This window comes from Triticum urartu, chromosome 6, assembly GCF_003073215.2.
Source record: "Triticum urartu cultivar G1812 chromosome 6, Tu2.1, whole genome shotgun sequence".
NCBI classification, from domain to species: Eukaryota; Viridiplantae; Streptophyta; class Magnoliopsida; order Poales; family Poaceae; genus Triticum; species Triticum urartu.
In genome coordinates, this window is record NC_053027.1 from 292,989,012 (window position 1) to 293,012,202 (window position 23,191).

A 23,191-nucleotide genomic window follows, 5' to 3' on the forward strand; every position below is an offset into this window, starting at 1 on the left:
GAGAATAAATGGATCTTCAAGAAGAAGACTGACGCTGACGGTAATATTACTGTCTACAAAGCTCGACTTGTCGCAAAAGGTTTCGGCAAGTTCAAGGGATTGACTACGATGAGACCTTCTCACCCGTAGCGATGCTTAAGTCTGTCCGAATCATGTTAGCAATTGCCGCATTTTATGATTATGAAATTTGGCAGATGGATGTTAAAACTGCATTCCTGAATGGATTTCTGGAAGAAGAGTTGTATATGATGCAACCAGAAGGTTTTGTCGATCCAAAGGGAGCTAACAAAGTGTGCAAGCTCCAGCGATCCATTTATGGACTGGTGCAAGCCTCTCGGAGTTGGAATAAACGCTTTGATAGTATGATCAAAGCATATAGTTTTATACAGACTTGCGGTGAAGCTTGTATTTACAAGAAAGTGAGTGGGAGCACTACAGCATTTCTGATAAGTATATGTGAATGACATATTGTTGATCGGAAATAATGTAGAATTATTCTGCAAAGCATAAAGGAGTGTTTTTAAAAAAGTTTTTCAAAGAAAGACCTCGGTGAAGCTGCTTACATATTAAGCATCAAAATATATAGAGATAGATCAAGACGCTTGATAAGTTTTTTCAATGAGTACATACCTTGACAATATTTTGAAGTAGTTCAAAAATGGAACAGTCAAAGAAAGAGTTCTTGGCTGTGTTACAAGGTATGAAATTGAGTAAGACTCAAAGCCCGACCACGGCAGAAGATAGAAAGAGAATGAAAGTCATTCCCTATGCCTCAGCCATAGGTTCTATAAAGTATGCCATGATGTGTACCAGATCTATTGTATACCCTACACTGTGTTAAGCAAGGGAGTACAATAGTGATCTAAGAGTAGATCACTGGACATTGGTCAAAATTATCCTTAGTGGAATAAGGAAATATTTCTCGATTATGGAGGTGACAAAAGGTTCGTCGTAAAAAGTTACGTTGATGCAAGTTTTGACACAGATCTGGATGACTCTAAGTCTCGATCTAGATACATATTGAAAGTGGGAGCAATTAGCTAGAGTAGCTCCGTGCAGAGCATTGTAGACATAGAATTCGCAAAATACTTACAGATCTGTATGTGACAGACCCATTGACTAAAATTATCTCACAAGCAAAACATGATCACACCTTAGTACTCTTTGGGTGTTAATCACATAAATGATGTGAACTAGATTATTGACTCTAGTAAACCCTTTGGGTATAGGTCACATGACGATGTGAACTATGGGTGTTAATCACATGGTGATGAGAACTCTTAGTGTTGAATCACATGGCGATGTGAACTAGATTATTGACTCTAGTGCAAGTGGGAGACTGAAGGAAATATGCCCTAGAGGCAATAATAAAGTTATTATTTATTTCCTTATATTATGATAAATGTTTATTATTCATGCTAGAATTGTATTAACCGGAAACATAATACATGTGTGAATACATAGACAAACAAAATGTCACTAGTATGCCTCTACTTGACTAGCTCGTTAATCAAAGATGGTTATGTTTCCTAACCATGGACAAAGAGTTGTTATTTGATTAACGGGATCACATCATTAGGTGAATGATCTGATTGACATGACCCATTCCATTAGCTTAGCACCCGATCGTTTAGTATGTTGCTATTGCTTTCTTCATGACTTATACATGTTCCTATGACTATGAGATTATGCAACTCCCGTTTGCCGGAGGAACACTTTGTGTGCTACCAAATGTCACAACGTAACTGGGTGATTATAAAGGAGCTCTACAGGTGTCTCCAAAGGTACATGTTGGGTTGGCGTATTTCGAGATTAGGATTTGTCACTCCGATTGTCGGAGAGGTATCTCTAGGCCCTCTCGGTAATGCACATCACATAAGCCTTGCAAGCATTGCAACTAATGAGTTAGTTGTGAGATGATGTATTACGGAACGAGTAAAGAGACTTGCCGGTAACAAGATTGAACTAGGTATTGAGATACCGGCGATCGAATCTCGGGCAAGTAACATACCGATGACAAAGGGAACAACGTATGTTGTTATGCGGTCTGACCGATAAAAGATCTTCGTAGAATATGTAGGAGCCAATATGAGCATCCAGGTTCCGCTATTGGTTATTGACCGGAGACGTGTCTCGGTCATGTCTACATTGTTCTCGAACCCGTAGAGTCCGCACGCTTAAGGTTTTGATGATAGTTATTTTATGAGTTTATGCATTTTGATGTACCGAAGTTTGTTCGGAGTCCCGGATGTGATCACGGACATGACGAGGAGTCTCGAAATGGTCGAGACATAAAGATTGATATATTGGAAGCCTATATTTGGATATCGGAAGTGTTCCGGGTGAAATCAGGATTTTACCGGAGTACCGGGAGGTTACCGGAACCCCCCGGGAGGTATATGGGCCTTAGTGGGCTTTAGTGGAAGAGAGGAGACGTGGCCAGGGCTGGGCTGCGCGCCCCTCCCCCCTAGTCTGAATAGGACAAGGAGAGGGGGCCGGCGCCCCCCTTCCTTCTCTCTCTCTCCTCTTTCCCCCCTCCCGAATCCTATTCCAACTAGGAAAGGGGGGAATCCTACTCCCGGAGGGAGTAGGACTCCTCCTGGCGCGCCCTCTCCTGGCCGGCCGCACCCCCCCCCCTTGATCCTTTATATACGGAGGCAGGGGCACCCCATAGAGACACAAGTTGATCCACGTGATCATATTCTTAGCCGTGTGTGGTGCCCCCTTCCACCATAGTCCTCGATAATATTATAGTGGTGCTTAGGCGAAGCCCTGCGACGGTAGTACATCAAGATCGTCACCACGCCGTCGTGCTGACGGAACTCTTCCCCGACACTTTGCTGGATCGGAGTCCGGGGATCGTCATTGAGCTGAACGTGTGCTAGAAGTCGGAGGTGCCGTAGTTTCGGTGCTTGATCGGTCGGGCCGTGAAGACGTACGACTACATCAACCACGTTGTGCTAACGCTTCCGTTGTTGATCTACAAGGGTACGTAGATCACACTCTCCCCTCTCGTTGCTATGCATCACCATGATCTTGTGTGTGCGTAGGAATTTTTTTGAAATTACTACGTTACCCGGCAAGGGTTTTGGTGGGTTTTGGGCCACTTTGGAGAGGTGTTGGGCTGCAACACAAACGAGGCCTTCTCGGTCCCTCGGTTAACCGTTGGAGTATCAAACAAAGTCCAAATGGTACGAAACTTGACAGATGGTCTACCGGTAGTAAACCAAGGCCGCATGACAAGTCTCGGTCCAATCCGGAAATGTTTAACCCCCACACACGAAAAGAGGTAGAAAGGACTACCGGAGGAGATAGGAGCGCCAGAATGCAAAACGGACAACGGGGAAAAAGCTCGGATGCATGAGACGAACACGTATGCAAACGCAATGCACATGATGACATGATATGAGATGCATGACAAAAGCAACAACACACGGAGACAAAAACCTGAACCCGAGGAAAATAAAATAACTTAGCGCCGGAAACGGCAAGAGTTGGGATACATATAAGGTAAATTACATCCGGGGTGTTACATGTAGTATCCCTCCACACTAACATCGGATGCGATAGAAATGTACCTGAAAGGGGAGGTGTCCAACTCCCGATACTCTCCACGAAGACGCGTCAGAGCAGCATAAGCAGCATCGTGGACTGCCATGTCGATAGTCACTCCAACACCATGAGCAGTGTGCAGCACGGTAGTGGAGTCATACTCCCGAGAGTAGAGGTGGACGATGGCACGGTACTGCTCCTGGTTAAAGTCCTGGTATTGTTCATACACGGTGTACTCAGGGTGCCAGCGATAACCCAGATAGGTCATCATCTCGGCTAACACAGCAGGTGATCCTGAGACACCAATGGCCGTCATGTGGCGCATGACCTGCCTCGTGGGTTCCATCTGAAAACAAAGAAGTTTCAAAGGAGTCAATGACAGTGTGTATATTGTTCAATATACAACTCTAAGGAATAACTAGGGCTTATCCAACTTTGGGGTGAACATGGTCACGGGATCCTAATGTTAGAGTTAGTAAATTCATTTAACCCGAGTAGAAGAGAGTTCAGAGTCCCAGAGTAAATGTCGAGGAGTAAAAGATCCTAATACCACCCAAATGGCGATGTGGGCCCATAAAACACACAGCCATGTTAGTAAAAAGTTTTGTAATGTCTAGACTCGACTTCGGCCAAGGAGTGTGGAAGGGGGATTCCTACAGGCAGTCGGCTTTGATACCAACTTGTGACGCCCCCGATTTAATCGTATGCTAATCATACACGCAAACGTGTACGATCAAGATCAGGGACTCACGGGAAGATATCACAACACAACTCTACAAATAAAATAAGTCATACAAGCATCATATTACAAGCCAGGGGCCTCGAGGGCTCGAATACAAGAGCTCGATCATAGACGAGTCAGCGGAAGCAACAATATCTGAGTACAGACATAAGTTAAACAAGTTTTCCTTAAGAAGGCTAGCACAAACTGGGATACAGATCGAAAGAGGTGTAGGCCTCCTGCCTGGGATCCTCCTGAACTACTCCTGATCATCATCAGCGGCTTGCACGTAGTAGTAGGCACCTCCAGAGTAGTAGCAGTCGTCATCGATGGTGGCGTCTGGCTCCTGGACTCCAACGTCTGGTCGCAAAAATCGGATATAAAAAGGGGGGAAAGGGGGAGCAAAGCAACCGTGAGTACTCAACCAAAGTACTCGCAAGCAAGGAGCTACACTACATATGCATTGGTATCAATGAAAGGGGGTAGTATATGTGGACTGAACTGCAGAATGTCGGAATAAGAGGGGGATAGCTAGTCCTGTCGAAGACTACGCTTCTGGCCGCCTCCATCTTGCAGCATGTAGAAGAGAGTAGATGGTAAGTTCACCAAGTTACATCGCATAGCATAACCCTACCCGGTGATCCTCCCCTTGTCGCCTTGTGAGAGAGAGATCACCGGTTGTATCTGGCACTTGGAAGAGTGTGTTTTATTAAGTATATGTTTCTAGTTGTCATAAGGTCAAGGTACAACTCTGGGTCGTCCTTTTACCGAGGGACACGACTATTCAAATAGATAAACTTCGCTGTAGGGGTGCCCCACATTTCCCAACACGCTTGATCTCCTTTGGCTGGACACACTTTCCTGAGTCATGCCCGGCCTCGGAAGATCAACACGTCACAGCCCCACCTAAGCACAACAGAGAGGTCAGCACGCCGGTCTAAATCCTATGCGTGCAGGGGTCTGGGCCCATTGCACACCTGCACGCTGCGTACGCAGCCGGTGAGCAGACCTAGCAACCTCCATTACAAAGGAAGATGCGTTACGCGGTCCAACAAGGCGCGCGCCGCTCAGTCGCTGACGTCACAAAGGCATCAACTGATACCACGACCTCGAGTGCCCATAACTGTTCCTGCGTAGTTGGTTAGTGCGTATAGGCCAGTGGCTAGACTCAGATCAAATACCAAGATCTCGTTAAGCGTGTTATTTTGAAGTAACCGCGAACGCCGACCAGGGCCAGGCCCACCTCTCTCCTGGGTGGTCCCAACCTGCCATGTCGCTCCGCCACAAAGATCCACACATAGGGCCGTCGAGAAACTATGTCCTTTCAGCCCCCCATTCATGAATCAACCGCGGGTACTCAACGAGCCGACCTGACTTTAGTCACATCATGTACCATGTGTGATCTGTATAGTATATACCCGTGATCAACTATTGGGGAACGTAGTAATTTCAAAAAAAATCCTACGCACACACAAGATCATGGTGATGCATAGCAACGAGAGAGCAGAGTATCGTCCATGTACCCTCGTAGACCATAAGCGGAAGCGTTATGAGAACGCGGTTGATGTAGTCGTACGTCTTCACGATCTGACCGATTCAAGTACCGAACGTATGGCACCTTCGAGTTCAGCACACATTCAGCTCGATGACGTCCCACGAACTCCGATCCAGCAGAGCTTCACAAGAGAGTTCCATCAACACGACGACGTGATGACGATGATGATGTTGCTACCAATGCAGGGCTTCACCTAAGCACCGCTACGATATGATCGAGGTGGATTATGGTCGAGGGGGGCACCGCACACGGCTTGGAACAATCAACTTGTGTCTATGGGGGGGCCTGGCCACGTATATAAAGGAGCAAGGGGAGGGGGTGGCGGCCTCATAGGGTGCGCCCCAAGGGGGAAATCATACTCCTACTAGGAGTAGGTTCCCCCTTTCCTAGTCCAACTAGGAGGGGAAGGAAAGAGGAGGAGAGGAGAATGAAAGAGGGGGTCGGCCCCCAAAGCCCTAAACCAATTTGGTTTGGACCTAGGGGGCGCACCCCACACTTCCTTGCTGCCCTCTATTTCCATTAAAGCCCACGAAGGCCCATTGACCCTCTCGGTGAATTCTCGTAACTCTCCCGTACTCTGAAAAATACCCGAATCACTCGGAACCTTTCCGATGTCCGAATATAGTCGTCCAATATATCGACCTTTACGTCTCGACCATTTCGAGACTCCTCATCATGTCCCCGATCTCATCCGAGACTCCGAACTACCTTCGGTACATCAAAACACATAAACTCATAATACCGATCGTCACCGAACGTTAAGCGTGCGGACCCTACGGGTTCGAGAACTATGTAGACATGACTGAGACTCGTCTCTGATCAATAACCAATAGCGGAACCTGGATGCTCATATTGGCTCCTACATATTCTACGAAAAAATTTATCTGTCAAACCGCATAACAACATACATTGTTCCCTATGTCATCGATATGTTACTTGCCCGAGATTCAATCGTCGGTATCCTCATACCTAGTTCAATCTCATTACCGTCCAGTCTCTTTACTCATTCCATAATGCATCATCCCGCAACTAACTCATTAGTCACAATGCTTGCAAGGCTTATAGTGATGTGCATTACCGAGAGGGCCCAGAGATACCTCTCCGATAATCGGAATGACAAATCCTAATCTCGATCTATGCCAACTCAACAAGCACCATCGGAGACACCTGTAGAGCACCTTTATAATCACCCAGTTATGTTGTGACGTTTGGTAGCACACAAAGTGTTCGTCCGGTACTCGGGAGTTGCATAATCTCATAGTCATAGGAACATGTATAAATCATGAAGAAAGCAGTAGCAACAAACTAAACGATCATCGTGCTAAGCTAACGGAATGGGTCAAGTCAATCACATCATTCTCTAATGATGTGATCCCGTTAATCAAATGACAACTCATGTCTATGGCTAGGAAACTTAACCATCTTTGATTCAACGAGCTAGTCAAGTAGAGGCATACTAGTGACACTCTGTTTGTCTATGTATTCACACATGTACTAAGTTTCCGGTTAATACAATTCTAGCCTGAATAATAAACATTTATCATGATATAAGGAAATAAATAATAACTTTATTTTTGCCTCTAGGGCATATTTCCTTCAGTCTCCCACTTGCAATAGAGTCAATAATCTAGTTCACATCTTTATATGATTAGTTCACATCTCCATGTGACTAATACCCAAAGGGTTTACTAGAGTCAATAATCTAGTTCACATCGCTATGTGATTAACACCCAATGAGTGATCATGTTTTGCTTGTGAGAGAAGTTTAGTATATGGGTCTGCAATATTCAGATCCGTATGTATTTACCAAATTTCTATGTCTACAATGCTCTGCATGGAGCTACTCTAGCTAATTGCTCCCACTTTCAATATGTATATAGATTGAGAGTTAGAGTCATCTAGATCGCTGTATAAAGCTTGCATCGATGTAACTCTTTACGACGAACTCTTTTATCACCTCCATAACCGAGAAATATTTCCTTAGTCCTATAAGGATAATTTTGACCGCTGTCCAGTGATCTACTCCTAGATCACTATTGTACTCCCTTGCCAGAATCATGCTAAGGTATACAATAGGATTGGTAAACAACATATCATATTTTATAGAACCTATGACTGAGGCATAGGGAATGACTTTTCATTCTCTTTCTATTTTCTGCTGTGGTCGGGTTTTGAGTCTTTACTCAACTTCACACCTTGCAACATAGGCAAGAACTCCTTCTTTGACTGTTCCATTTTAAACTACTTCAAAATCTTATCAAGGTATGTACTCATTGAAAAAACTTATCACGCGTCTTGATCTATCTCTATAGATCTTGATGCTTAATGTGTAAGCAGCTTCATCGAGGTCTTTCTTTGAAAAAACTCCTTTCAAATACTCCTTTATGCTTTCCAGAAAATTCTACAATCTTTCCGATCAACAATATGTCATTCACATATACTTATCAGAAATGTTGTAGTGCTCCCACTCACTTTCTTGTAAATACAGGCTTCGCCGCAAGTCTGTATAAAACCATATGCTTTGATCACTTTACCAAAGCATACATCCCAACTCCGAGATTCTTGCACCGGTCCATAGATGGATCGTTGGAGCTTGCTCACTTTGTTAGCACCTTTAGGATCGACAAAACCTTCTGATTGCATCATATACAACTCTTCTTTAAGAAATCCATTAAGGAATGCAGTTTTGACATCCATTTGCCAGATTCATAAAATGCGGCAACTGCTAATATGATTCGGACAGAATTTTAAGCATCGATGCGAGTGAGAAAATATCATCGTAGTCAACACCTTGAACTTGTCGAAAACATTTTGCGACAATTCGAGCTTTGTAGATAGTAACACTACTATCAGCGTCCGTCTTCCTCTTGAAGATCCATTTATTCTTAATGACTCACCGATCATCGGGCAAGTCAATCAAAGTCCATACTTTGTTCTCATACATGGATCCCATCTCAGATTTCATGGCCTCAAGCCATTTTGCGGAATCTGGGCTCATCATCGCTTCCTCATAGTTCGTAGGTTCGTCATGGTCTAGTAACATGACTTCCAAAAAGGATTACCGTACCGCTCTGGTGCGGACCATACTCTGGTTGTCCTACGAGGTTCGGTAGTAACTTGATCTGAAGTTACATGATCATCATCATTAGCTTCCTCACTAATTGGTGTAGAGATCACTAGAACTGATTTCTGTGATGAACTACTTTCCAATTCGGGAGAAGGTACAATTACCTCATCAAGTTCTACATTCCTCCCACTCACTTCTTTCGAGAGAAACTCCTTCTCTAGAAAGGATCCACTTTTAGCAACAAAGATCTTGCATTTGGATCTGTGATAGAAGGTGTACCCAACAGTTTCCTTTGGGTATTCTATGAAGACACATTTCTCCGATTTGGGTTTGAGCTTATCAGGTTGAAACTTTTTCACATAAGGATTGCAGCCTGAAACTTTAAGAAACGACAGCTCGGGTTTCTAGCCAAACCACAGTTCATATGGTGTCGTCTCAACGGATTTAGATGGTGCCCTATTTAACGTGAATGCAGCTGTCTCTAATGCATAACCCCAACATGATAGTGATAAATCGGTAAGAGACATCATAGATCGCACCATATCTAGTAAAGTACGGTTATGACGTTCGGACACACCATTACGCTGTGGTGTTCCAGGTGGCGTGAGTTGCGAAACTATTCAGCATTGTTTCAAATGAAGACCAAACTCGTAACTCAAATATTCTCCTCCACAATCAGATCGCAGAAACTTTATTTTCTTGTTACGATGATTTTCCACTTCACTCTGAAATTCTTTGAACTTTTCAAATGTTTCAGACTTATGTTTCATCAAGTAGATATACCCATATCTGCTCAAATCATCTGTGAAGGTCAGAAAATAACGATACCCACCGCGAGCCTCAACACTCATCGGGCCGCATACATCAGTATGTATTATTTCCAATAAGTCATTTGCTCGCTCCATTGTTCCGGAGAACGGAGTCTTAGTCATCTTGCCCATGAGGCATGGTTCGCAAGCATCAAGTGATTCCAAAAACCCATCAACATTGAGTTTCTTCATGCGCTTTACACCAATATGACCTAAACGGCGGTGCCACAAATAAGTTGCACTATCATTATTAACATTGCATCTTTTGGCTTCAATATTATGAATATGTGTATCACTATGATCGAGATTCAATAAACCATTCACCTTGAGTGTATGACCATTGAAGGTTTTATTCATGTAAACAGAACAACAATTATTCTCTGACTTTAAATGAATAACCATATTGCAATAAACATGATCAAATCATATTCATGCTTAACGCAAACACCAAATAACATTTATTTAGGTTCAACACTAATCCCGAAAGTATAGGGAGTGTGCGATGATGATCATATCAATCTTGGAACCACTTCCAACACACATCGTCACTTCACCCTTAACTAGTCTCTGTTCATTCCGCAACTCCCGTTTCAAGTTACTAATCTCAGCAACTGAACTAGTATCAAATACTGAGGGGTTTCTATAAACACTAGTAAAGTACACATCAATAACATGTATATCAAATATACCTTTGTTCACTTTGCCATCCTTCTTATCCGCCAAATACTTGGGGCAGTTCTATTTCCAGTGACCAGTCCCTTTGCAGTAGAAGCACTTAGTCTCGGGCTTAGGTCTAGACTTGGGCTTCTTCACTTGAGCACCAACTTGCTTTTCCGTTCTTCTTGAAGTTCCCCTTCTTACCTTTGCCCTTTTCTTGAAACTAGTGGTCTTGTCAACCATCAACACTTGATACTTTTATTGATTTCTACCTTCATCGATTTCAGCATCACGAAGAGCTTGAGAATCGTTTCCGTTATCCCTTGCATATTATAGTTCATCATGAAGTTCCAGTAACTTGGTGATAGTGACTAGAGAACTCTGTCAAATCACTAGCTTATCTGGAAGATTAACTCCCACTTGATTCAAGTGATTGTAGTACTCAGACATTCTGAGCACATGCTCACTAGCTGAGCTATTCTCCTCCATCTTGTAGGCAAAGTGCTTGTCAAAGGTCTCGTACCTTTCAACATGGGCATGAGTCTGAAATACTAATTTCAACTCTTGGAACATCTCATATGCTCTATGGCGTTTAAAACGTCTTTGAAGCCCCGATTGTAAGTCGTAAATCATGGTGCACTAAACTATCAAGTAGTCATCATATCGAGCTCGCCAAACGTTCATAATGTATGGATCTGCTCCTGCAATCGGTCTTTCACCTAGCGGTGCATCAAGGACATAATTCTTCTATGCAGCAATGAGGATAATCCTTAGATCACGGATCCAATCTGCATCATTGCTACTAACATATTTCAACTTAGTTTTCTCTAGGAACATATCAAAAATAAAACAGGGGAGCTAAACGCGAGCTATTGATTTACAACATAGATATGTTAATACTATTAGGACTAAGTTCATGATAAATTAAGAATCAACTAGTAACGGCAAGCAATATGTATATACTCACACCCACAACTCCTTTGTGTTCTACTCGTGCATATAACATCTATGCATAAACCTGGCTCGGATGCCACTGTTGGGGAACGTAATAATTTCAAAAAAAATTCCTACGCACACGCAAGATCATGGTGATGCATAGCAACGAGAGAGAAGAGTATCGTCCATGTACCCTCGTAGACTATAAGCGGAAGCGTTATGAGAACGCGGTTGATGTAGTCGTACGTCTTCATGATCCGACCGATCCAAGTACTGAACGTACGGCACCTCCGAGTTCAGCACACGTTCAACTCGATGACGTCCCACGAACTCCGATCCAGCAGAGCTTCACAGGAGAGTTCCGTCAACATGACGGCGTGATGACGGTGATGATGTTGCTACCGACGCAGGTCTTTGCCTAAGCACCGCTACAATATGATCGAGGTGGATTATGGTGGAGGGGGGCACCGCACACGGCTTGGAGCAATCAACGTGTGTCTATGGGGTGCCCCCGGCCACGTATATAAAGGAGCAAGGGGAGGGGGCCGGCGGCCTCATAGGGTGCGCCCCAAGGGGGAAATCCTACTCCTACTAGGAGTAGGTTCCCCCTTTCCTAGTCCAACTAGGAGGGGAAGGAAAGTGGGGGAGAGGAGAAGGAAAGAGGGGGCCGGCCCCCAAAGCCCTAAACCAATTCAGTTTGGGCCTAGGGGGCACACCCCACACTTCCTTGCTGCCCTCTATTTCCACTAAAGCCCACAAAGGCCCATTGATCCTCCCGGTGAATTCTCGTAACTCTTCGGTACTCCGAAAAATACCCGAGTCCGAATATAGTCATCCAATATATCGATCTTTACGTATCGACCATTTCGAGACTCCCCGTCATATTCCCGATCTCATCCGAAACTCCGAACTAACTTCGGTACATCAAAACACATAAACTCATAATACCGATCGTCACCGAACGTTAAGCGTGTGGACCCTACGGGTTCGAGAACTATGTAGACATGATCGAGACTCGTCTCCGGTCAATAACCAATAGCGGAATCTGGATGCTCATATTGGCTCCTACATATTCTACAAAGATTTTTATCGGTCAAACCGCATAACAACATACATTGTTGCCTTTGTCATCGGTATGTTACTTGCCCGAGATTCGATCGTCGGTATCCTCATACCTAGTTCAATCTCGTTACCGGCAAGTCTCTTTACTCGTTCCGTACCGCATCATCGCGCAACTAACTCATTAGTCACAATGCTTGCAAGGCTTATAGTGATGTGCATTACCGAGAGGGCCCAGAGATACCTCTCCGACAATCGGAGTGATAGATCCTAATCTCGATCTATGCCAACTCAACAAGCACCATCGGAGACACCTGTAGAGCACCTTTATAATCACTCAGTTACGTTGTGATGTTTGATAGCACATAAAGTGTTCCTCCGATACTCGGGAGTTGCGTAATCTCATAGTCACAGGAACATGTATAAGTCATGAAGAAAGCAGTAGCAACAAACTAAACGATGATCGTGCTAAGCTAACGGAATGGGTCAAGTCAATCACATCATTCTCTAATGATGTGATCCCGTTAATCAAATGACAACTCGTGTCTATGGCTAGGAAACTTAACCATCTTTGATTCAACGAGCTAGTCAAGTAGAGGCATACTAGTGACACTCTGTTTGTCTATGTATTCACACATGTACTAAGTTTCCGGTTAATACAATTCTAGCATGAATAATAAACATTTATCATGATATAAGGAAATAAATAATAACTTTATTTTTTTCCTCTAGGGCATATCTCCTTCATCAACACCCGACGTGACCACGGCCCGATAGTATAGCATGGCAGACTGACAAAAATGTAGGGCCACTGATGATAAACTAGCATCCTATACTAAGCATTTAGGATTGTAGGTGAGGTATCAACAACTATAGCAACAATGACAGGCTATGCATCAGAATAGGATTAACGGAAAGCAGTAACATGCTACACTACTCTGATGCAAGCAGTAGAGAGAAGAATAGGTGATATCTGGTGATCAAGGGGGGGCTTACCTGGTTGCTCTGGTAAGTAGGGGTCGTCAACAACGTAGTCGACCGGGGCACCAGCAGCGGCGTCAGCCTCGTAGTCTACCGGAGAGAAGAGGGGGAAGAAACAATGAATACAATGCAAACAGATGCATAACGATGCATGATATGACAAGTAACGGTGCCAGGTGTGCCCTAACGCGGTAGGAGGTGATACCGGCGAAGGGGGAAAACATCCAGGAAAGTTACGTGTTCGCTATGTTAGGGATGTGTGGCGGACGAACGGGCTGCGTATCCGGATTCATCTCGTCGTTCTGAGCAACTTTCATGTACAAAGTTTCTCCATCCGAGTTACGGATTATTTTATATTAATTTTTAAAGTTTTAATTCATTTTTGGAATTAACAGAATTAATTTAATTCAAAATTCAGTTTATGATGTCAGCATGACGTCAGCGGTCAACAGTCAGTTGACTTGGTCAAACTGACGCGTGGGTCCTATATGTCATAGGCTTAGGTTAACTAAATTGGTTTAGTTAATTAAATAGGTGATTAGGTTAACTAATTATGCTTAAATTAAGTTAATTATTATTATTATTTTAATTATGTATTTTTTATCTCTTTTTTTAAAAACGTTCTGGAGGTGGGGCCCTCCTGTCATTGACCCAGGGGGCCTAGCGGATCGGGCGCTAGCGGGGCCACGGGCGCCAGCCCATCTGGGCGCTGGCGGGGACACCCGTCGGGGCAGGATCGAGCGCCGATCGCGGCCATGGCGGGGCGCTGCCCCGAGCGACGCGCGCGGGCGCTGGGGTGGAGTGTTGTCGGCACGACGGCAACGGGAGGCGCCAGCAGCGGCGGCGCTGGAAGGCAGTAGACAGGCGCGGCGCGGAGCGGGGCATGTGCGGGAGGGGGGAGCCGGAGTGGCCAGAGTGGCGCGGTGTGTGCGCGCGCGCGCGCGAGCGATGCGCGGCGAGGGAGAGGCGAGCGCGAGGCATGCGGGGTGGTGGCCAGCGATGGGCGTAGGCAGAAGCAGCGGCGGCAGCAGCCAGTCATGGAGCTAGCAGCGCAGTAGGGGAGCATGCTAGCGGACGGTGGCGGGGGCGCGCGGCGCAGGTCGCGGCAGTAGCAGCAAATGGGGCGGCGGGCGAGGCGCGTCGGGAACAGGCGCCGCATCACAGTCGTGCGCGAGCAGCAGCAGTGCAGGGGAGCGGGCAGCGGCCGGAGCCAGTCACCAATGGCGACGGCGTCGAGTAGAGGCGGCCGCCGGAGCTCGGATCAGGTGGGTTCGCGGCCACGGCCTTGCACGTTGCAGGCGGGGCGAGGGAATGGACGGTCCTACGGGCGCGGGCAGGGGTTAGCCGGAGCGATGGCTGCGGCAACGCCGGCTTCAAGATGGGCGGCGACCGGAGTGGGTGTGGGTGTGGGCTCGCACGGGAGGGACGGCGCGGGCGCGGGTGAAAAGGGGAGGAAGGGGAGGGGCGTAGGGCAATGGCAGCGGGGCTTGAGGTGGGGGAGGCGGGAACGACGGCGACGATGGGGATGAGGCGGTCGAGGTGGAAAGGCTCCGGCGATGTGGTCCTCCAGTCGACGGCGGTTGGCGTCGAGGTGGGCTCGGGATCGCTCCCTCGATCCAGATCGGATCGAGAGGGGGGGAGCGACATGGGAGAGGGGAAGTGGGGCGACAGGTATTAGGGTTTCGTGGTAGTGGGGGGAAATGGGCGCGGCTGGTGGGCCGGCCTGGCAGCCTGGTGGCCTGCTGGGCCGTGGCCAAGTGGGGGAAGCCCTTTTCTCTTTATTATAATTTTTTTCGTTTCCTTTTATTTTTTGTATTTTATTTCTTTTCTGTTTTATTTTGTTCCTCACTTTATTAGTTTTTTAAAGTACAAAAATGATTCCTAAGTTAGTACTACCACTAAACTCAGTGCCATAAAAAGTTTAACCCATAAATAGAATATTTTAACACTTTATCAATTATAAAAGGCATTTCAAAAATTGTTTTTGCTATTATTTTATTCATCTTCGAGTATTTAAAAACTTTATAAAAGTGTGGTTTCTTCACCATAATTACCTATGCATTATTTGGCACAATCCGAACATTTTAGTTTTATTGTTTGAAATTTTTTATTGTTTGACTCGATTTTGAGTTTGAATTTGAATCGGTTTCGAATCAACGCGAGTTTATCAACAGTAATCAAGGTGACGTGGCGTCATTAGCGGAGTTTTACTGTAGCTTAATTATTCGGGCGTTACACCGGCCATATCCGCGGATTTCATAGGCAGGAGCAGAGGGGAGCCCTTCTGGGAGCAAGCGCATGAAAAGTTTCACGCATGAAATCACATTGCGCTCTACGACATGTACATCATTCAACCACGCAATGTGAGATCATTGCCGTATCGTTGGCACCCTATCCAGATCAGCGTCATCAAGTTTTGAAACGTGGCTCGTCAGCTCGAGGCAAGGTGACCATTACACGCGGCAGATGACGAGATCGTAAGTTTTACTTTCCCTTGCTCAACTTGTTGATTGATTAATTCACTCATTGTTGGTCTACACATTATATGTAGCCCGCACGCGTCGCCGTTGTGTACCACAGGACAGGGGGCGACCATTTACGTGCACACACTATTGGATGAAGCTGAATGGGGAGTATGTGTGGAACGACAAGATCCGTTCATGAAGAACTTGTTGGACATCCGGGATCTAGTCAAATTAGAGACTTGTAGTGGACTTAATTTGCATGCTATGTATGAATGATTTGTGTTGTTTTCTATCCAAAACTTTGATGAATATTGGCTGCTATGCATGAATTTCATTTGGTTAGTTAAAATGAGGTTTAAAATATATGCAACTACAGTTGGATGGCGTCTTCCCGCATCTGTGTCCGTGGATTAGTCCTTCCCTGTTTGCGGACGGATGCGGGAGAAAATTTGCGGATTGCTATTGGAGATGCCCTTAGATCATTTTCGGTGACAGTGACTGCCACAAACTGGGCCTGCCCGAGGTAGCCCCTCAACATCTTTGATATTTGATCGATTTTAGGTGACGCAATTGAGCGTCACAAGCATGGGCATACTCGATGACAGTTTACTGTCGAATGGGTCACTCTTTGAATATATAGAAAAATAAATTGTTTTTATAGCTAACTTATTTGTGCATGTCCTTTGTTAATAGCTGAAAATTGCTTGGAATATGGATCTTTTGGTTTCCCTTGTAAAAAGGGAATTGGGAATGGTGATACAACGACTTAAGGCTTGGTTATGAATTCATGTATGCAAGTGTTGATGTGCTTTGTATTGGAGAGACCATGATAACAATACTCATTGTCGTGAGTGTGGAACGTCAAGGTGACACGAATACGGAAAGAGAAAGATTTCTCGTAAGGTGCTTCGATACTTTTCGATAATCCTATCAAAGAAAAGTAAAACAGAGATAGGTTTTCGACCGGGGTTACATATAGGAATATATAACAAAATCCAATGCAATCATCACTTGTAGCAAAATAGTTTTTGCACTATATCTAAGAAAATAGAGACATATCTTCTAGTACTATTCTTATGGATACTCGCTCAAGATGTTGAGAACCACCTTGATTAGAAGATCACTACTACAAAATCCAGATAGCACTAACCCCTCGTCACTGACCGGCAACCACAGAGGTGTCACTGATGAGCTTCATCACCGACGGGCCAACAAAGGCGCGTTTGTGATGAGCCACTGTTGGTTAGCTGGAACTGTTAACACAGACTCGAGAGCAATTGTTCGGTCAATGATGAGGTCCTCTTTCACTATTGCACGGTCGACATGTCGTCATACACAGATGTCAGATTTGGCATATCAGTGATATTCCTTAATCACTAACCCCGCCCCCCCCCCAATTAGTGGCGGGTCATTGTTGTCTATTCAACTTTGTCCTCTTCTTATCCGCGCGGCAACAAACGAGAATGTGAAATGGGGTATGAATGTATTCACGCCTCCTCGATCATCAGTGTGCTTGTTTGGCTAGCGGTGTGTGGGTTCTCAATGAGTATGCATTGAACCGGCGACGATCCCACGACGGCAACCGCTCTCCGTGCGCATTTTCCACGACACCATTGAAAGTAAATTGAAGAAAAATCAAAATATTCAAAAAAAATTACAAGAAACATTTATGAGTGTTTCATCTTAATGCAAAATTTCATGATGAAACAACATTTGTGGAGGTCAACAAAAAATACAAAATTGATATTCCAAAATGCTTCTAAAAATAGCCTTTTTAGAGCATCGGCCTTTTTGTCTAACCTCAACGAATGTCATTCCATCATGAAAATTTGCATGCAGACGAAACATTCCTCAATGTTTATCACAAAAAATTAAGAATTTTTATTTTCTTCCTTGCAAAAAAAGGAATTTTTATATTCTTCCTCGCAAAAAAAGGAATTTTTATATTCTTCACTATTTTTTAAGACTTTACTGTTCACCCATGTGAGCCCGGAATTATAAACTTCATAACTCTTGTGGTTTTTCTCACTCGAAGTCGAAGATACGGGGATTGGCATCTCTTCCGGTCGCCGTCGCTCGCGGCTTCGTCCCGAACCGGTTGTTATTTCGGCTGGTTAATAACGGAGAAACCGAACCGACCGAACCGGAGGCATAACCCAATGCCCACCGGGGCCCTTCTTCAGGTGCGTGTCTAATTCATTTGTCACCAAAATTTACACCCGTCATCTTCCCCACCCGCTCCCAAACCCTAGCCGACCTCGCCGGCGGTGGGCTCTCAGACGATGGAGACGGAGGGGGCGGTCCCCCCGCCCAAGAATCCTCGCCGCCCCCGGCGCCGCGACCTCAACGCACTGGTACTCCCCGATCGACCCCATCTCTTCCTGTTCCTCTATATCTTTTAGCGGCTTGTGATCCTGAGAATTTGATGTGCGGAAGTGCGGGAGAGAGGGTCCAGGATTACTACGTGATTTCTGAGGGTTTAGGTGTCACCTGGAGAAGAAAGCTTAGGATTTCATGGGGTTTTAGGGTTTTTACATGAGTACGGATGCCGAGTTTGCGGTGGTTCAGACGCCTGCAAAGAAGTTGGATGTCGAGTTTGGAGCTCATAGCATCATTTGTTATTCTGTTGGCAATGACTTGTATTAGACTTTATTTTTGTGGATCAGCGTGGCATTTTAGTTTTCTTGAGAGGGCGATACATTCCACCCATAATTCTGTTCATTCTTGAGGGCTGGGAGTTCCGTTTTGGGAAACCATTTCCCTCTTCCAGTAAGCTGGAATTTTGCTTCAGAGCTACTCTCCCAGTCCCTTTTTATCGGCAATAATTATCACGTCAACTGTTCTGCAATTCCATCAATTAGGTGGACCGAATAAATAAAGCTAGGTCATCTGGCATAAAAAAGGGACATTAATCTGTAGCGTCCATGAAGCGTTTCAGTGGGGCAAATTTGGAAGAGGTCCTCATAAGGCAAATTGTGCCTAACAATTCCAGACAAATCTGAGGCAAAGCTAACACCTAAGGAGAAATTAACACCTATAAAAGGGATGGAGGGAGTACTAATATTAGGATGACTGTACTTGGATGATTGCTAGAGTATTTTACGATATGACAAACAAAGTGCTAGTGTCATGCTATCCTGAAATCCTAAATTTAGAATGTATTTGTAGTTACCGATGCCACTTTGATGCTGTAGAAGATAATTTTGCGGTTGAAACGGTTTCCTGAGGGCATGTACATGCAAGGTGCTTATTAATGACCGCGTGAAGAGAGAGAATATAGCCACATCATTAAGCACCTGGAGCATGTAATTCATCTACGGAACTACTGCACGTCCAATACTTGGTGTCCGACCTTGCTATGATGGTCAATCCAGTGAGTCTGCTGTACCTTGCCCCGTGCATCGATGGTCGGATCTGCCGCATCTTATAAAAATCAGATGGAAAACATCGTATGTATAGCAACACTCTTTCATCTACTCTAGAATATTTAAGCTCAGCTTTCTAGGTGCTTGAATGGTTTATTTTATGCTATTAATTAGTATAAGTACTCCCTCTGATTTTGGAACGGTAGAAGTACTAATTAAATTCATAAGAACCTCTTGGTACATAATCAAGCACACATCCTTTCAAATAAGCACCAATATGCTATCCTATGTGTCTAGAAAAATCTGGTTTATCCTGCTAAGCACTTGTGTTGTACATGTTCTGATGGTAGTTTTCTTATTCAGGATCCATATTTAGAGGAATCTGATGGACAGGACATTGGCATTCCAGAAGTTGGCATGGTGTTCAATAACCACATGGAGGTCAACCGATTCTACCGTAGGTATGCCCGTCGTGTTGGTTTTGGTGTCTCGGTTAGGAGGTCCTCGTTCTCACAAGAAGGCACCTGCTTATATCTCGAGCTGATGTGCTGTAAAGGAGGGCGTCCACGTTATGAGCCTAAGTTCAGGAAGCGGGCCTCATCAACCACCAATTGCCCAGCAAGGATCCGTGTGAAGTTATGGGGAGACAAATTGTTGCATGTAGAGTTGGCAAACCTTGATCACAATCATCCTGTGAGCCCAGCAATGGCAAGGTTCTTGAACTCTTATAAGCAGCTTTCTGGCCCTGCGAAGAGGCGGCTGCGTATGGGTGGACCTGGAGCTATGCCAGTTGAAGAGCCAAGCAAGATGCCTGTTGATAAGTTGGGTGCACTCGAGGAACTTCTGTTTGGAGAGAGCAAGAACCATAGTTTTGTTGAGAGGGGCCGTTTGAAGCTCCAACCTGGAGATTCAGAAGCACTTCGACTTTTCTTTACCCGAATGCAGGCCAAAAATGCAAACTTTTTCAATGTTATCGACTTGGATGATGAAGGCTGTGTCAGGAATGTTTTTTGGGCGGATGCATGGTCAAGAGCCATGTATGAGTATTATAATGACGCTATCACCCTTGACACTTCCTATGTGGTTAGTAAACATGATATGCCTCTTGTGACTTTTCTTGGGGTGAATCATCATGGCCAATCTGTCTTGTTGGGTTGTGGCCTGCTCTCTGATGAAACAGCAGAAACCTATACGTGGCTGTTTAAGGCGTGGGTAGCATGCATGTCTGGCAACCTTCCAAAGGCTATCATCACTGACCAATGCAGGGGCATCCAGAGTGCAGTTGCTGAGGTTGTTCCTGGAGTTCGCCATAGAATATGCTTGCATCAGATAATGAAGAAGGCGGCAGAGCAATTAAGTGGGCTATCAGAGTACAAAGCTATCAGCAAGGCATTGCAAAAGGCTGCATATGATTCTTTAACAGTAGATGAGTTTGAAGGTGAATGGAGTACTTTGATCACATACAATGGGCTTCAGGGTCATGACTGGTTAAGATCACTTTATGAGTGCAGATTTTCATGGGTTCCTATCTTTCTTAAAGATGCTTTTTGGGCAGGAATGTCTGCTACACAAAGAAGTGAAACTATCACTCCTTTCTTTGAAGGGTATGTTGATTTGAAAACCTCTTTGAAGCAATTTCTTGGTAAGTATGAGATGATTTTGCAGAGCAAATACGAGAAAGAAGCCCAAGCAGATTTTGAGACATTTCATAAGCAACGTCCACCTGTTTCAAAATTCTATATGGAAGAACAGCTCTCAAAGGTATACACCCATAACATGTTCAAGAAGTTGCAAGATGAGATTGAAGCCATTATGTACTGCCATGTATCTTTGATGAATGGTGATGGGCCCATCTCCACATTTAATGTCAAGGAATGTATTTTCCTTGAAGATGGTAAAAGGACTATGAGCAAGATTTTTGCAGTTACTTATAACACAGAGGAAAAGGATATAACTTGTATATGTGGAGGTTTCCAATTTAGCGGCATATTATGTAGGCATAGTCTCTCCGTGCTCAAGTTTCAACAGGTTCGTGAAGTTCCTTCACAGTATGTTCTTGATAGGTGGAAAAAGGATTTTAGACAGTTACATGTGATGGGACGACTTTCAAGTGATGTTGTTCCCGACAATCGTGTGGATAGATATGACTATTTGTCGATGAGATGCCTGCAGCTTGTTGACTCTGCAGTCCTGTCAGATAAGTATCGCCTTGCTTTGAGGCTGGTGAGAGAGGTTGAGAAGTTCTTATTAAATAGCAATACACATGATGATACACAGCCAAGGATCAAGTCTCGCATTCCTAAAGTAAAACCAAATACAGTGACTGGTCAAAATTTGGTGAATGTCGTTACTGACAATGGGAATGGTGGGCCCAAAGGACCAGAGGTACTGGTTCAACCTGTAATTAATCTCTTGGCAATATACATTCTTGCTTTTGATTGTTTATGGAAATTGTTTACTTGAACTGCTACCATCTGAAACCATTCTTATTTTGCAAAACGCAGGCTTCTGCATCAGCGCAAGCATCACAAATCCAGAAGGTAGATTGGAATAAGCATCAGGACTTTTGGTGCAATACCACTTCATCAGTTGAAACATATAGCATAGTGGGTATATTGACTGCCTAATGTTTTTTACTTTTAACTGCAGGGAGTAGCAGAAAAGGCTGTAGTTCCTGCTGGTTACATTGGTGTGCCAGCTAACGTCCAGCAATTCATGGGCAATCAAGCTGCAATGCGCCCAAGTATTGTTTACATGGTTCCGGTACGTCAAAACATGGGTGACTTTATTATCAGCTAAAATGTCACATTGTACAAGTACCAATAGCACCAGAAAAGATTTCCAGCATATTCTGATGGCCTTTTTTACACCAACATTAGAGGCTCCATAGCCCATACTACTCTGGAACTTGCCCATCTCCATGATGCATGGTTCCTGAGTGCATCATTTCTGGAAACACGTGCCGTCAAGTTAACTCTTGCTTATATGAAATTTCAGAGTGGCGTTGACCCTCAGGCATTTGGAAATGGTGTTTTGATGCCAGTGATGTACCAGCAGATGTTCCAGGTTTGTGTTTACGTGTATTAGCAGCAAGTTCATGCATTCTTCTCCCACTTTGGCCGGACCATTCATGTGTGGTATACAATGTTATGGATGCATGTAGATACCTCAGCAGCCAAACGGAGCCGCGCAAGACACATTAGCAAACGGTAAAAGGAAGCGACCCCGTGCCCAGAAGCCAACAGAGACATCTCATCAGTCAAATGGAACCTCAGGACCTGCAGCTGGCTAAGGGCACTCTTCCCATTTAAATCAGAATTCACAACAGGTTTTTTCCTCATTGGGACTCCTGTTTCGCTTTGCGCCATTATTTGTTGAGGTGTTGACAGTAATGGCCTGATGGTCGCGTTTTGGGACATCCCAGGAGTTGGTAAATATGCAGAGAAAGAGGAGTCCTGATGCCAAGAGGAATCTTGTGTAGGCATGCTGGCAGTGAGAAGCGCGCACCTCGACGATCGCAGGCGGTGACCCTCAAGCATTTGTGCGGCCCGATGCCATCTTCATTTGGGTCATGCTGCTTCAGTCCTGCCATGTGTAGAAGACAGTTATCTTTTGATTGATGTCGATTCCAGCAACATTAGCAACATCTAATCTCCTGCGCCGAGTGTGGCTGTGGCTCTTGTTGAGGGCATGTAAATGATTTTTCTTAACCGATCATGTAAATGATTTTGCTGAATGAGCCCTATCCTGTCATGATCCCGGTGCATCATGTTGCTTTGAATCGTCAAGTAGTTGTACAATATTGTATATGCTAAAGCAATCTGTTAGTAGAACAACATGCAGATCTTCTTTTTACATCTCTTTATTCCACTTTATAGGGGAAAAAAAGGGTCCTAGAATGTCGGGTGTGTCATGGTAGTCCTAATTCTGTGGAAGTCCTACGTGGTACGGCGGCTTCTATGATTTCGAATACTTTTGCATCACTGATTTTCCTCGTTCTTTACACAAATTCACTACGGTTATT

The 23,191-nt window shown here is 44.7% G+C and overlaps 1 protein-coding gene across 5 annotated transcripts; it reads left to right on the forward strand.

Annotated features, from left to right (window-relative positions):
- Window positions 1–17,959: 17,959 nt before the first annotated feature.
- LOC125513287 (protein FAR1-RELATED SEQUENCE 6-like) lies at window positions 17,960–22,920 on the forward strand. Of its 5 annotated transcripts, XM_048678364.1 has the most exons (9): window positions 18,020–18,156; window positions 18,971–19,175; window positions 19,531–19,628; window positions 19,724–21,552; window positions 21,672–21,707; window positions 21,817–21,930; window positions 22,165–22,233; window positions 22,331–22,495; window positions 22,592–22,920. In XM_048678364.1, exons 3-8 carry the CDS (start codon window positions 19,553–19,555, stop codon window positions 22,457–22,459), a joined length of 2,253 nt encoding a protein of 750 aa, XP_048534321.1. In that variant the 5' UTR covers window positions 18,020–18,156; window positions 18,971–19,175; window positions 19,531–19,552; the 3' UTR covers window positions 22,460–22,495; window positions 22,592–22,920. The 5 variants fall into 5 exon arrangements, with proteins under 5 accessions (XP_048534316.1, XP_048534320.1, XP_048534321.1 ...); XM_048678363.1 differs by lacking the exon at window positions 18,971–19,175 and having other exon boundaries at window positions 18,000–18,156; XM_048678360.1 differs by having other exon boundaries at window positions 19,531–21,552.
- The last annotated feature ends 271 nt before the right edge of the window (window positions 22,921–23,191 follow it).

What these genes read in the sequence shown, in the direction of transcription:
- LOC125513287 (XM_048678359.1), top strand. Translation starts at nt 18,085, where the DNA reads ATGGAGACGGAGGGGGCGGTCCCCCCGCCCAAGAATCCTCGCCGCCCC. An exon ending in GTGGGCCCAAAGGACCAGAG is followed by an intron (nt 21,553 to 21,671) that starts GTACTGGTTCAA and finishes TGCAAAACGCAG; the next exon opens with GCTTCTGCATCAGCGCAAGC. An exon ending in GTATTGTTTACATGGTTCCG is followed by an intron (nt 21,931 to 22,164) that starts GTACGTCAAAAC and finishes ATGAAATTTCAG; the next exon opens with AGTGGCGTTGACCCTCAGGC.